Raw genomic sequence first — 16,765 nt, 5'->3', positions numbered from 1 at the left:
GTCAAGCAATATTAGTGTCGTTGAACCCTAAACTTAAAGTTCATTTGCTAGATTTCCTTGGTAGTAACATGTACAATCATTAGAAATGAATGGAAAATTATTCACAGAATTAAGTGATCCAACACAAGAGAACAACCCCTTTTGTTTCAAATTAAAGTAGAAAAGCATTAGGGATTATTTGAAAATGGCTGAAATTAAACTAGAGTCTCGCAACTCATCCAAGTTTGATCATGTATGGTCAATCTTGCAGATTATTGGGTATAAATACTCTTATAATCTGTAAATGCTCCTATACTTGTACTTGGTACTAATTGGATTTTAGCCCGTATTTCATGGAAAAATATAAGAATCAAAATAAGAATATTCCGCTCTTTTTTAGAAAAAATAAAGTAATTTAAAATTCTTTAATTAGTTAAATTTGTTTTATAGAATCATAAAATTTTAAAAAGATCATCAGCCAATGTTACATTATATATATATATATATATATATATATATATATATATATATATATATATAATATGAACGGACTTGAATTTGATAATATTTTAGTATATAGAATATGTATAACATTCAAATAATGACATAAAAAAATTACTCTTTTTGTTTTTAACTCCACTCATATATAAAAGTACATAAAATTCTCAATCTTTAATTTACATTGTATATAATAGATAATAGATATTGTAATTATAATTACAGTTGTAAATAGAATTTAAAACTACTTGTACTTAGTACTAATTGCATGCATGGAAAAATATTAGAAACAAAACAAGAATATTCTTTTTTTTTAGTAAATAAAGTAATTTAAATTTTTTATCAATCCTTTTTATAGAATCATTAACATTTTAAAAATTCGATCAGTAAATGTTATTTATATACATATATTTTTATATATTTTATATAAATATATATAATATAATGTTACTCTTATTTTTCGTTTAAATATGAACCTAAAGTTGATTCTAAAATTTTTAAATTTACTTGAATTTTATAATATTTTAATATAGAATATGTATAACATTCAAATAATGACATAAAAAAAGCTCTTTAATTTTTTTTTAAACTCCACTCATATAAAAATACACAAAATTCTCCATATATATAGTATGTCTTTAGCCTTCACACCCACAAATATAACGGGTATTCAAATTTTATTGTCATTATTAAAATCTTTTAATTATGTATGATATATGGCAAAGTACTATATGGATTAATTAGAATTACGTCAAGATTATGAACTAATTACAATTTTAGTAAAATGTTGTCTCCAAATAGTTAGTTGCAATATAATAATAGATGAATTGATTAAAATAATTTAACGTGGGAAATCATATGAGAATGATAGTTGGTTGGTTATATAAATATTATTTTTTGTAATATTATAATTGTGGTTATTTATATAAATACTTTTTTTATGTTGTTATAAAGTAAGTTTGTGTTGATATCACAAATTTATAAATAAAAAGTGAATAACTTATTAAGTATTATTAGCTCATTATAGTACTATTTTTTTTTTTTGGTGACTCATTATAGTACTATTTTAATATTTTCTTTGTATATAATATAGATAATAGATATTGCAATTATAATTATAGTTGCAACTACAACTTAAAACTACGGGAAGGATGTTTTTAAGAAAGAGCATGAACCTTAAGAAACGGTTTCATATACCCAAAAGAATAGACGGACATTATGAAAAATAATTTTATATAATATTGACTCGCATTTTGTTTTTTTCCTAAAGAGGGTATAGCTGACGAAATTCATCAGTATAGTAATATATAATCATATATTCAATATTTATATTCAATCAAATCAAGAAGGACTTTTATCTATCAATTGCTATTAGATCTCCTATGGTAAAGAGTGAAGAAAGATTAAGAGCAAAATTTGAATCCAAATCATGAAATTTATACAACTTTTATTAAAAAAATATATAATATTGAAAGATATATATTAGGGACATTATTTCTTTTTGCGATTTTGTGAACTTTTAACTTTAATTTACTACATAACCAGCACACCAATGCAGATTAAATTGGTCTTATATGAAATTCAGATCAACCATATACATATTAATTCCAAGGGTGACCAAAAGAATCAACCCCCAATATATATTATAGAACTAAATACAAATAAATCATAATAAAAACTCAGAGTCTTGAAATGCATAATATAATTATAATATAAAAAGTGCTTGAATAATAGATTAGGATTAATAAACATAATTATAGTGAAATCTCCGAAATTTTCTCTTCAAAATAATTAAAAATGGTACCTAGCTAGCTAGAGTCTAAGCTCCAAATCCAACTTCTGCTCTTTGTGCTTAACCAATCCTATTCCCAACTCCAAGGTAATGTTGTTATGCTCATTCTTGTGCTTGAAAACATTATCCTTGTAATTCTCATCATCATCAACCCCACCAACAAAATCACCACTTTTGCTTTTCTTACTCATCATCATCACCATGTTTTGAGGACTATTCATCACAAGAGGAAGAACTTGTGGAGTAGATATGATGAGTCTAGGTTTTTTATCTTCACTTCTTGTGATGGAAGCTAAATTAGGGGAGGGTGAAGAAGAAGAAGAAGATAAATTGAGACAACAATTAGGGCTATAAATTGGAGAAATATGTGAACAATTATTGATAGGATCATTAGATAAAGGAGATGACGATGAAGAAACAAGAGTTGTTGCAGGATTAGGGTTAGGGTTAGGTTTAGGGGTGTGATTAGAAATCCATGAAGATCTCAATCTTGCCCTATCCCTTCTATGAACATTCATGTGTCCACCCAAAGCTTGAGCAGATTTGAACTCTCTCTTGCAAAAGCTACAAGCATAGCTTCTTGATGGCCGTGTTGATGAAGAAGTTTCCCATGAATAATGCTCCTCAAAGCTATTGTTATTATGAGTACTACTACTACTAGTGTTCTTGTTCTTCATATAATAGTTATTCCCTTCCATGGTGATGCTGATGATGATGATGCTTTAATTTCTCTTTTATGCCCTTTGTCTTGTCCTTTTCACTCCAAAACCTGCTAGAGAGAGAGAGAAACAATAAATTATTTTAAGAAAAAAAAAGATAATGTAACAAGAAAGTAAAGAGATTACCTTTTTAATAGGGCTTCAAATTAAAGGGAGAGATAACTAAAACTAATAATGAAAAAAAATGGGTAGCTTGAGTTTGATGATGATGTACTGTGATGAGGGGAAGAAAGAAAGAAAGAGGGGAAGAAAGAAAGAAAGAAAGAAAGAGAAGGCGATGAAGAGAATTGAAGCAGATCTGATCTAAGCTGGAGCATGCAGGTGTACTTCATGAACTAATACTGTATTTGGATATTGATGCTTGGAAAATGAAATAATGGAGCAAGGAACTAACTATCTCTGTGAAAAGTAGTTTTTCCCTTTTGTCTAATCTTGGAAACAAGCAGTGGCAGAGAGCACCTCTTAAAAAACATAATCATACTATTACACTCCAGTGCTCATCTTTTTAACACTATTTCTTTTATAAAAAATGCTATATTTTACATAATTTACTTTTTATACGAAAAATTTTATTATGTTTTTGCTCAATATTGATATTGGGGTGTTTTGCCGGTTTATAGGTGCAGGTTCAACATGCGAGGAACGTGGTGAACGTGGTGAATAGATTCCGTCAGCGCCGTGGCAGCATCCTGTCAACACGCGGGGGGACGTAGTGAGTTGGCGACGTTAGCGGCGTAGCAGTATCCTGCCAACACGCGAAAGGTGTGTTGCCTCTGAATCCAGCCAGCGTTGCAAAGATTTTTGCGCATTTTCAAAAAGCTGCAGCAACACAAGATGGGCGTGTTAACATTAGAGGTGGTCTACATATAGGGGATCGGATAGTCCCCTCCTCTGATAATCAGCAACGTAGGGTTGAAGCTCTATAAATGGAGCTCAACTATCCCCCATTTCATGCTCTGGTAGCGTGTTGAGAGAGATGAAGACTGAAGTGAGGAAGAAGAAGAAGAGAGTTAGTAGTGTGTTTAAAAAAAGAGTAATTATACATAAAAAAAATTATTAGTTTGTATTAATAAAAAATGATAAGTAATTATACTGTATCTGAAGAACATATTATCAATTATTTGGATCATTCCATTTATATAAGTTGATAATTTTTTTAACTTAATTTTTTTAATTTTTTAATTTTAATTAATATTAATTTTTTTGAGTTAATATGAGATAATGATATTATTTTTGTTTGTATTTAATATTACTATGTTATTTAATTGAGTTTGTAAATATTAAATCTAAAAAATAATATAAGTTTTAGTATATATTATTTTATTTTATATTTTTTAATTAGTAAACAAAGAAATAACATAAATGTACAGGTCCTATTAATTTTTTGAATTTTTTTGTTATGATGTGATTATTTTTTTATAGATTTAATAAATAATTTAAATGTTAATATTGATGAATATTTTTTATTTGCGAAAATGAATAAATAATATGAATTAAAAAAAGTTGTTCGGATATTTGTTATGATAATAATGAAGGATAATAATATTATTGTATGTTATTTTATCTTTTATTTATGACCATATTTATATTATTTAAACTAGTAAGTAAATAGTATAGTATAATATAATATATTTTATTTTATTTTTTATTTATGTAGAGTAGTACAATCAAATTATTGTTATATTTTATTTTATTTTTTATTTATGTAGAGTAGTACAATCAAATTATTGTTATATTTTATTTTATTTTTTATTAAATAATTTTTTGTTATAATGAATAAATATATTTGTTTAATGTAAAGTAGTACAATTAAATAATTTATTTTTTAAAATTAATAGATATATTTAATAAATAAATATATTTTTATTATACCAGCCTAACAGGAATCTTATAGTTCGTAAACTGGATCCATCGGAAACGTGAAGTCCGATGGTAGAAGACACTTTATGAGCATGAAATTCAACCATACTTCTAGAATTGGGGTGATCAGAGAATTTTACCATTTGCTATCTGCTTTGGTAGAAAAATGGAGGTAGGAGACTCACATTTTTGTATTGCCGATGGGCGAGGTTACCGTAACATTGAAAGATGTCGCTCATATATTATTTGGCCTACCCATTGATGGACAACTTGTGAGCGACTGGATAGATAGAAGTGGTAAATTTTTGCAGAGCTAGAGCATTGCGATTTTCGGCTGCAAACCCGTTGTGAGTAGTTCCTCCAAATCTCATATAAAGCTGGCATGGATTCGCCATATTAGAGACACAGAGGCATTGGATACTTTAGAGTTTATTTAGAGATACGTGAGATGCCAATTTTTTTGTTTGTTGGGTTTGACCCTATTCGTAGATAAGTCGATGGTATATGCCCACGCGAAGTATCTACCGTTGCTCCGCGATTTTGACTCGATCCACACTTACAATTGGGGATCAGTATGTCTCGCGCATCTTTACAGGGTACTATTCCGTGTATCACAGTATTATACTAAGGAGATGGACAGCCCTCTTAATCTTTTGTTTGTTTGGACATGGAAGCGAATGCCGTATATTGCACCCAAACAGAGACAGTACCTTCCAGTGGCTGACGTACCGGTTGCTTAGAGGTAACAGTTCCTATTTTAGTTGTGTATTCTATTGACGATGCATATTTGTTTAACGGCACATTTTTTAATTTTTTCAATGTTACATATTTCAGGTGGAGTCATTCCGAACAAACCGTAGCGTGGTTATCGAAGACCACGGCGACATTTAGGCAAGAAATAGACTACATGAAAGAGGTAAATGTTTTTTTTATGTGTGTTAATATCCAACATTAATATTAGGCTTCTAATTTTTTAATATATGTTGCAATTTGTGTGGCAGCTGTGAAGGAGAGATCATACTTGACGAGCTACATGGACACCTTGGGGTGTATAACACCGTTGCTCTGTTATAGTTGTTCAAGTATATTGAATGGCGTCTTGCGAACCGAGTGATGCATTAGTTCGGGTATGCACAACCTGCCCCAAAGGTAGCAAGAGTCATTCTACTGGAATAACATTGCATAACTCTTTGTGGAGTGCAGCTTCATGACTGGAGATTTTTACATGCAGGGTATATAGCAGAATGGGGCATCCGTCGTAACACTCGATTGCGGGATGGGCACCCCCTTCTGACTTGGGACTTTAAACCGTCGACTGAGTAATGTGATTGGTATGTGGGGTCGTATGGGCATCTGATGAGATTATCGGAGCAAGTTTCTCAACATCCACGTCAGCCACCAGCACCTCATCCACCAGCACCTCAGGAACTACCTTAGTATCGAATGTTTGAACTGTTTGCATATTATCTCCTACAGTAACTAGACCACGGTCAACACACTCAACACAGTCAGCACAGGCAATCTAGTGACCACGCCGAGCCCAATCATCACAGCCGACACAGTTAGCATAGATAGCATAGTCACGTCGGCCAATCCAGTGATCCAATCTGTCGCAGCCGATACAGTTAGCACAGTCAGCACAGCCAGTCCAACGATCACGGCAAGCTTAGCCATCAAAGTTAGTCCATCCACCACATTCAACCCACACAATACATTCCGCCCGGACAGCAACGGGCCGGCTTTTCACAGATCCCATCGCAGATTCTCGTTAATGGGGATAGGGATCATCATATACAATAGTGGGTTGACACTGGTGTTAATCATTTTGTAGATTTCAGCACTATCCCTACACCAGTAGAGTCTGGTCGACAAGGGTCTGATTTTGGTTGCACTTCAGGGTGGGTGTCGTATGATTCTCGATAGAGTAATTTATTACTCCGCATATGATTTTCGACTCTGCTCGTCTCAATCTACTAGATACTGGGACAAGCACTTTTGAGCATGAGGTTGTTGAGGAGTACAATTTCGGTGCATCTGCTCCGGCAGAGGCAGGTGGGTCGGCCACCTCAGATGTCGATGAGTCAGTTCAGGATCATCCGTATAACTTACGGACAGAAAAGAATCCATCTGATAGGTTTACTCCGTCACATTTTAGTCAGGGCATGATGGAGAAGGGACTTGATTGGATGATTCGAAAGAAGTAAGCATGGGTTTAGTAATTAAGTTTAATTTTTAATTAATCTTTTGTAAGTTTACCTTATCAAACTTTAAATTATGAATTCAGAATTAAGTTAATATAATTTTTAATTAACCTTTTGTAAATGTATGAAATTTAAAATTATCATCTCATAAATTGTCAACTGTAATAACTCACAGAAGTTAACATGTAACTTAATAATACAAACATGACGATGCACACAGACATTAACTGATAAAATTAACTTAAAAATATGAACACAACAAACCTCAAAAACATTAACTGATAAAATTCCCTAAAAATACAACACAATGACCAACAATGATCTAGGGTCCAGCATCATCACCAACTCCACTCGGTCTAGTATCATCACCAACTCCACTCGGTTCGGCACACTAAAGACATTAACCCCGACTATGACCCTATCTACCACAGAGACGGCATATCCGAAGACCACGCATTTTTCATGAATTCATTTCATTGAGGTATTGGGTCAATTTGGGGCGACCTTTCGATGTTCGTTGCAAGGCGGGGATAGCGACTAATGTCGGTCTTGGATAAGCAAGCCATGTCTCTAGATTGCCTAATGGTACGAACTCAAATCTATAGACCTTACGAACCTCTGTCATCTTATACACATCATTGACATACAACTGACAGTTGAGGCGTTGATTGGCATAGCAAGTAATAACATGTCGAGATGGTAGTTGTTCCACTTAAAAGTGCCCATAGTCACACGTTCGCATCGCAATATCAACTGCCAACGCCTTTTCATTAGGCATTTCACGCACTTCAAACACCTCATTTCACCTATCAAACCGATGCACAACTATATTTCCAGCACGTTGCATATTTGCTTTTATCCGCTGTTATGCAAAAGCAGAGAAAGTAAATCCAGCCCGCTTGTGATCGTAAGCCTCGGCACTCTTCCGTGTAAATAGCTCGTTTAATTGATAATATGTTGCTTGGACAAGCGTCAACATGAGAAGGTTTCAGGCACCTTTTAGTACTGAATTAATGCACTCAACAAGGTTTGTCGTCATGTGGCCCCATTGATGTCTCTTGTCAAATGCCAATACCTAGTTTCTAAGTCCAATGGCATTGCACCACCGAGCATATGTCTCTCCTCACTCTTGCAACCTCTTATAGTTGATGTTGTACTCCTCCACCGTCCTTGAATACCCAATGTTGACAACTAGTTATTACAAGTGAGGAACTTTGAATGCCCTTAAGAAGTTGCTACTGATGTGCCTAATAAAAGAAATCCACCATACTCTTGGAAGTTGCCAATCACTTCCGAAACGATTTACTGCTGCCCGTTGACTCATGTCAGTTTGAGAATATACCCACACCGTCGCTTCTGACAATATACCATCAGAAATTACTAAGAAAAAAGTGCCATGCATTAGCAATCTTCTCCTCCATGAGGGCAAAAGCGATAAACACAATATTCTGGTTACCATCTTGTGCAACAACAACCAAAAGTGCACATTTTTATTTTTCTTAAAAGTGTGTGATGTCAACCTGAACCAGAGGCTTGCAATGATTGAATGCCCTAATGCATGGGTTGAAACTCCAAAATATGTGGTGAAGTATCCTGATACCGTTTACTTCCTCATTGCTGTTATACAAGGGTCGTGTTTCTATTTGAACAATTAAGCCAGGCATCTTCTGAACCGTGACTGAGAACCACCATGGAAAAGCTTGATCAGAATCTTTCCAACCACAAAAAATTTTGGCTATAGACTTCTGCTTTGCCAACCAAGCCTTTCAGTAACTAATGGTGTAGTTAAACCTTGACTGGACTTCCGCAATTATACATTTCACCTTGATGGATGGGTCGGTCTCAACCAATGGCCTTATAGCCTCAGTAGCTATATCCGAGTTCAACTTGAAATGATCCTATGAAATTGTTCCCATGGTACACGTGTGCCTACCGTTGTATCTGTGTATCTCTGGTGCGCGAAATTGTGAACAATACTTTTCACAACTCTCATAATCCCTGGTCATGAACTCCAAAAACTTGGTGGTTCAATTCCATGGCATTACACAACTTCGCACAACTAACCAGCAAGTGCACTGGGTCGTCCAAGTAATACCTTACGTGAGTAAGGGTCGATCCCACGGAGATTGTTAGCATTGAAGCAAGCTATGGTCATCTTGTAAATCTTAGTCAGGCAAACTCAAATGTATATGATGATGAACGAAAATAACATAGAAGATAAAGATAGTGATACTTATGTATATCATTGGTGTAAGAGCTTCAGACAAGAGTATGAAGATGCCTTCCCTTCCGTCTCTCTGCTTTCCTAATGCCTTCTTCCAATCCTTTCTTACTCCTTTCCATGGCAAGCTCGTGTAAGGTTTCACTGTTGTCAGCAGCTACCTCCCATCCGCGCAGTGAAAGCTAATGCACGCACTCTGTCACAGTGCTGCCAATCACCGGTTTGGTTCCCTCCCCTACCGGAATAGAATCACTCTTTTGCGTCTGTCACCAACGCCCAGTAGGTTACAGGTTTGAAGCACGTCACAGTCATTCAATCATTGAATCCTACTCAGAATACCACAGACAAGGTTAGACCTTCCGGATTCTCTTGAATGCTGCCATCAGTTCCTGCCTATACCACGAAGACTCTGATCTCACGGAATGGTTGGCTCGTTTGTCAGGCGAGCACTCGGTTGTCAGGCGATCAACCATGCATCGTGCAATCAGGAATCCAAGAGATATTCACTAAGCCTCAGATGCTTGTAGAACAAGAATGGTTGTCAGTCACCTTGTTCATGGGTGAGAATGGTGATGGGCGTCAATCATCACCTTCATCATGTTGAAGAACAAGTGATATCTTGGACAAAGAACAAGCGGAATTGAATGGAAGAACAATAGTAATTGCATTAATACTCGAGGTACAGCAGAGCTCCACACCTTAATCTATGGTGTGTAGAAACTCCACCGTTGAAAATACATAAGCATAAGGTCTAGACATGGCCAAATGGCCAGCCTCCCAAAGGTCTAAGATAGCATAAAACAAAGATAGCTACCAAAAGTCCTCCTTCTATACAATAGTAAAAGGTCCTACTTATAGAAAACTAGTACATAGATGAGTAAATGACATAAAAATCCACTTCCGGGCCCACTTGGTGTGTGCTTGGGCTGAGCAATGAAGCAATTTCGTGTAGAGACTCTCCTTGGAGTTAAACGCCAGCTTTAGTGCCAGTTTGGGCGTTTAACTCCCAATTAGGTGCCAGTTCCGGCGTTTAACGCTGGAATTTCTTGAGGTGACTTTGAACGCCGGTTTGGGCCATCAAATCTTGGGCAAAGTATGGACTATTATATATTGCTGGAAAGCCCAGGATGTCTACTTTCCAACGCCGTTGAGAGCGCGCCAATTGGGCTTCTGTAGCTCCAGAAAATCCACTTCGAGTGCAGGGAGGTCAGAATCCAACAGCATCTGCAGTCCTTTTCAGTCTCTGAATCAGATTTTTGCTCAGATCCCTCAATTTCAGCCAGAAAATACCTGAAATCACAGAAAAACACACAAACTCATAGTAAAGTCCAGAAAAGTGATTTTTAATTAAAAACTAATAAAAATATACTAAAAACTCAACTAAGACTACCAAAAACATACTAAAAACAATGCCAAAAAGCGTACAAATTATCCGCTCATCAATCTCCCAACAACCTTTTTTCATATCAAGCTAGCTCGAATAAGCCAGTCGCACCCATGCCCATACATCTTGCATTTTTCATGGAACGTCTGTGGCTCAGACTCATACATATTGTAGTCGACTCCTCTAGAGATAGTGTAACTTCTAATTGCTGCAACGATCGACTTTCTAGAACTATATTCCATTCCAATCCTGAACTCTCCATCCTTAGGACCAGCAACACCTATAGAAAGCAGAAATAATCATTCATTGATCCATCCAAAATATAAATTAAGAAAAACATATTATTCACTCATCACATACCTATATTTGCATGTTTCAAAAATTTTGGTGCATGCATGACGTCAAGATCCAAGTTACGCATAAAAGGTGGAACGTCCATCGATTGACTAACTGCGGAAGGAACCACTACATTCTCCACTGCTGCCTCAACTCCCACATCACCATCCTCATCTTTGTGGCCGGGTTCATATGTAGCTTCGAAGTCCTATTCCCTGTTACTATTCATTCCTTCATAAACTTTAGCTCTATCATCCTCTATATATGAATCTTTTTGAATCCTATCTACCTCTAGATTTTTAAACTCAACATACAACTTGATCTTTGCTGTTGCACCTGAGTCTGCCGATGAATATGAAACATATCCTGCATACTCTCTTCGTCAATGATCGGCATAATATCAAACTGTATTAGACCACAAAAAATTATAACGAAATTTTGGTACATAATACTGCTCAATCTCCTCAACATACCGTTCTCCATGCTTTGACATAGAGCGTTTTGAAGCTCCATGAACGTCATGGTGCATGGAACCACAAATAAAAATGGATTCTGACACACAAACCTCACTCCCTCATGAGTATTCCGTATAATCTCATTGTTGCGATACACTACCAAGTTTACGGTACCCTCCATCATACCAGAAACACACTCAAACAACTCTTCTCTTCACAATGAAATGGTATTGAGCTTGGCCTTATATAAAGAGAGCACTCAACACGCACACCACGTGTTGCATCGCCACCGAATCAAAGAGCGACACGTCATGAACACATCCCCCACTTGTTGAAGCTGCCCTCGAATCAGACATTGACACGTCAGCAACACGCCCTCCACGTGGTGAGGCTGCTCATCTGACATGTCCACCAACATGTAAATACACCAAAAACTCCAATTCCCATTCAAAACACTAATAAACTTTTTATATTAGAAAAGTGGAGCCTATATTAACACCAAAATCAAGCACTGTGTATTATTTATATATAAATACATATATTATTTAGTTCATTCTTAATGTGTATTTTATATTCTAACATAAATTTTATATCTCAATAGTTAATTTTAGTATACAACTAGTATAATTATTTTCTTAGTTAAGGTTTTTATTTCTTTAAGTAATTCTATACAATATTAGTTGATGATCTACATTAAAAATCACTCATTAAATTATTTATTATGTATCTATGTATATTTATGCATATTAATTAACAAATTTTTAAACTAAATAAGTAATCTTTAGAATTATTAAATTTGTCATAGCAAAATAATAAAACTTACCATAGGCTAATAACTAAATTTATTTACAATAATATAATAATTTTTTTTTGTGATAAACCAAATAGGTATATTATATACATATGTTTATTTAAAATCTTAACATTCAATTATGAAACAATTCTGACATTTTTTTCTTCCAAATTTTATTAGTTGTTAGTTGTTTGTCCGAGTTTAGTTGCAAATTAACACTTAATTTATTTACTTGCATAACATTTTACCTCTACATACAGCCTTAACTAATTATCGCTCTTTTCACTTTTAGGTATTTCTATCGCCATTAGAGTTTTAGATTTTGTGAAGGTATTTATCATCTCCTTGCATCATAGGCAAGTTGAACGCCACCCTCACACTCTCCGGACTAAAATCCAAGTATTTCTCCCGAACCATAGTGAGATAATTCTTTGGATTCGGGTTCACACTTTGGTCATGGTTCTTGGTGATCCATGCATTGGCATAGAACTCTTGAACCATCAAGATTCCGACTTGTTGAATGGGGTTGGTAAGTACTTCCCAACCTCTTCTTCGGATCTCATGGCGGATCTCCGGATATTCACCCTTTTTGAGTGAAAAGGGGACCTCGGGGATCACCTTCTTCAAGGCCACAACTTCATAGAAGTGGTCTTGATGCACCCTTGAGAGGAATCTATCCATCTCCCATGACTCGGAGGTGGAAGCCTTTGCCTTCCCTTTCCTCTTTCTAGAGGTTTCTCCGGCCTTGGATGCCATAAATGGTTATGAAAAAGCAACGCTTTTACCACACCAAACTTAAAATGTTTGCTCGTCCTCGAGCAAAAGAAGAAAGAAGAGAGTAGAAGAAGAAGAAATGAGGAAGAGGGGGAAGGTGGTGTGTTCGGCCAAGAAGGGGAAGAAAGGGTGTTTAGGTTGTGTGAAAATGAAGGGTTGGAGAAGGGTATTTATAGGAGAGAGGGGGGGGGGGGGTAATGGTTCGGCCATGGAGGGTGGGTTTGGGAGGGAAAGTGGTTTGAATTTGAAGGGTGAGGTTGGTGGGGATTTATGAAGGATGGATGTGAGTGGTGAAGAGAAAGATGGGATTTGATAGGTGAAGGGTTTTTGGGGAAGAGGTATTGAGGTGATTGGTGAATGGGGGAAGAAGAGAGAGAATGATGGTGGGGTCCTGTGGGGTCCACAGATCCTGTGGTGTCAAGGAAAAGTCATCCCTGCACCAAATGTTGCTCAAAATCACGTTTTGAGCTATTTCTGGCGTTAAACGCCGGGCTGGTGCCCATTCCTGGCGTTTAACGCCAGGTTGTTGCCCTTTACTGGCGTTTAACGCCAGTCTGGTGCCCCTTTCTGGCGTTAAACGCCCAGAATGGTGCCAGACTGGGCGTTAAACGCCCAACAGCTAGCATTACTGGCGTCTGAACGCCAGCTTCTTCTTCTCCAGGGTGTGCTGTTTTTCTTCCTATTTTTCATTCTGTTTTTACTTTTTTCATTGTTTTTGTGACTTCTTATGATCATCAACCTACAAAAAAGATAAAATAACAAAAGAAAATAGTTAACCATAAAACATTGGGTTGCCTCCCAACAAGCGCTTCTTTAATGTCATTAGCTTGACAGAGGACTCTCATGGAGCCTCAGAAATGCTCAGAACCGTGTTGGAACCTCCCAACACCAAACTTAGAGTTTGAATGTGGGGGTTCAACACCAAACTTAGAGTTTGGTTGTGGCCTCCCAACACCAAACTTAGAGTTTGACTGTGGGGGCTCTGCTTGGCTCTGTTTTGAGAGAAGCTCTTCATGCTTCCTCTCCATGATGATAGAGGGATGTCCTTGGGCCTTAAACACCAAGGATTCTTCATTCACTTGAATGATCAACTCTCCTCTATCAACATCAATCACAGCCTTTGCTGTGGCTAGGAAGGGTCTGCCAAGGATGATGGATTCATCCATGTACTTCCCAGTCTCTAGGACTATGAAGTCAGTAGGGATGTAATGGTCCTCAATCTTCACCAAAACATTCTCTACAAGTCCATGAGCTTGTTTTCTTGAATTGTCTGCCATCTCTAATGAGATTCTTGCAGCTTGCACCTCAAGGATCCCTAATTTCTCCATTACAGAGAGGGGCATGAGGTTTACACTTGACCCTAAGTCACACAAGGCCTTCTTGAAGGTCATGGTGCCTATGGTACAAGGTATAGAAAACTTCCCAGGATCTTGCCTCTTTAGAGGCAGTTTCTGCCTAGACAAGTCATCCAGTTCTTTGGTGAGCAAGGGTGGTTCATCCTCCCAAGTCTCATTTCCAAATAACTTGTCATTCAGTTTCATGATTGCTCCAAGGTATTTAGCCACTTGCTCTTCAGTGACATACTCATCCTCTTCAGAGGAAGAATACTCATCAGAGCTCATGAATGGCAGAAGTAAGTCCAATGGAATCTCTATGGTCTCATTTTGAGCCTCAGATTCCCATTGTTCCTCATTGAGGAACTCAGAGGAGATTGGTACACGCCCACTGAGGTCTTCCTCAGTGGCGTCCTCCTCCTCTCTTTCCTCTCCATATTCGGCCATGTCTATGGCTTTGCACTCTCCTTTTGGATTTTCTTCTGTATTACTTGGGAGAGTGCTAGGAGGGAGTTCAGTAACTTTCTTGCTCAGCTGACCCACTTGTCCTTCCAAATTTCTGATGGAGGACCTTGTTTCATTCATGAAACTTTGAGTGGTCTTTATTAGATCAGAGACCATTGTTGCTAAGTCAGAAGTATTCTGCTTAGAACTCTCTGTCTGTTGCTGAGAAGATGATGGAAAAGGCTTGCCATTGCTAAACCTGTTTCTTCCACCATTATTGTTATTGAAACCTTGTTGAGGTTTCTCTTGATTCTTCCATGAGAAATTGGGGTGATTTCTCCATGAAGAATTATAGGTGTTTCCATAGGGTTCTCCTAGGTAATTCACCTCTTCCATTGAAGGGTTCTCAGGATCATAGGCTTCTTCCTCAGATGAAGCTTCTTTAGTACTGCTTGGTGCATTTTGCATTCCAGACAGACTTTGAGAAATCAAATTGACTTGTTGAGTCAATATCTTATTCTGAGCCAGTATGGCATTCAGAGTATCAATCTCAAGAACTCCTTTCTTCTGATTAGTCCCATTGTTCACAGGATTCCTTTCAGAAGTGTACATGAATTGGTTATTTGCAACCATTTCAATCAATTCTTGAGCTTCTGCAGGCGTCTTCTTCAGATGAAGAGATCCTCCAGCAGAGCTATCCAAAGACATCTTGGATAGTTCAGAGAGACCATCATAGAAAATACCTATGATGCTCCATTCAGAAAGCATGTCTGAAGGACATCTTCTGATCAATTGTTTGTATCTTTCCCAAGCTTCATAGAGGGATTCTCCATCCTTCTGTCTGAAGGTTTGGACTTCCACTCTAAGCTTACTCCATCTTTGTGGTGGAAAGAACTTTGCCAAGAAGGCATTGACTAGCTTTTCCCAAGAGTCCAGGCTTTCTTTAGGTTGAGAGTCCAACCATATTCTAGCTCTGTCTCTTACAGCAAAAGGGAATAGCATCAGTCTGTAGACCTTAGGGTTAACCCCATTAGTCTTGACTGTGTCACAGATTTGCAAGAATTCAGCTAAGAACTGATGAGGATCTTCCATTGGAAGTCCATGGAACTTGCAATTCTGTTGCATTAGAGAAACCAATTGAGGCTTAAGCTCAAAGTTATTTGCTCCAATGGCAGGGATAGAGATGCTTCTCCCATAAAAATCAGGAGTAGGTGCAGTAAAGTCACCCAGCACCTTCCTTGCATTGTTGGCATTGTTGTTGTTTTCGGCTGCCATGTGTTCTTCTTCCTTGAAGAATTCGGTCAGGTCCTCTAAAGAGAGTTGTGCCTTGGCTTCTCTTAGCTTTCTCTTCAAGGTTCTCTCGGGTTCAGGGTCAGCTTCAACAAGAATGCCTTTGTCTCTGCTCCTGCTCATATGAAAGAGAAGAGAAACAGAAAGTGTGGAATCCTCTATGTCACAGTATAGAGATTCCTTGAAATGTCAGAGGAAAAGAGAAATAGAAAGAAGAAGGAGAGGAAGAATTCGAACTTTAATTAGATAAGGTTCGAATTGTGCATTTAGAAGGAGTGGTACTCCATAAATAGAAGGATGTGGGAAGGAGGGAAGAGAATTTTCGAAAATTCATTTAAAAGATTTTGAAAACATTTTGAAAATTTGATTGATAATTTTCGAAAATTAAAAGTGAAAAAGAAATCAAGTGATTTTTGAAAAAGATTTTGAAATTAGAAATTAAAAAGATTTGATTGAAAACTATTTTGAAAAAGATGTGGTTAAAAAGATTTAATTGAAAAGTTATGGTTTTAAAAAGATGTGATTGAGAAGATATGATTTGAAAACAATTTTAAAAGATATGATTTTTAAAATTAATGACTTGCCTAACAGGAAAAGATATGATTCAAACATTAAACCTTTCTCAACAGAAAAGGTAACAATCTTGAAATTTTGAATCAAATCATTAATTGTTAGTAAGTATCTT

General features: G+C 36.5%; 1 protein-coding gene and 1 non-coding gene across 2 annotated transcripts; one reads left to right on the top strand and one right to left on the bottom strand.

Annotated features, from left to right (window-relative positions):
* Positions 1-2,289: 2,289 nt before the first annotated feature.
* LOC130962621 (transcriptional regulator SUPERMAN-like) lies at positions 2,290-2,967 on the bottom strand. The gene has a single exon (XM_057888808.1). The coding sequence runs from the start codon at positions 2,965-2,967 to the stop codon at positions 2,290-2,292; it is 678 nt and encodes a 225-aa protein (XP_057744791.1).
* Positions 2,968-15,552: 12,585 nt separating this feature from the next.
* On the top strand, positions 15,553-15,660 carry LOC130964489 (small nucleolar RNA R71). The gene has a single exon (XR_009080580.1). It is a non-coding gene; the product is annotated as a small nucleolar RNA R71 (small nucleolar RNA).
* The last annotated feature ends 1,105 nt before the right edge of the window (positions 15,661-16,765 follow it).

This window comes from Arachis stenosperma, chromosome 2, assembly GCF_014773155.1.
Source record: "Arachis stenosperma cultivar V10309 chromosome 2, arast.V10309.gnm1.PFL2, whole genome shotgun sequence".
In the NCBI taxonomy this organism is placed as follows: domain Eukaryota; kingdom Viridiplantae; phylum Streptophyta; class Magnoliopsida; order Fabales; family Fabaceae; genus Arachis; species Arachis stenosperma.
The sequence above is the reverse complement of the archived record's forward strand: the minus strand, read 5'-3'. Positions and strand labels throughout refer to the sequence as shown.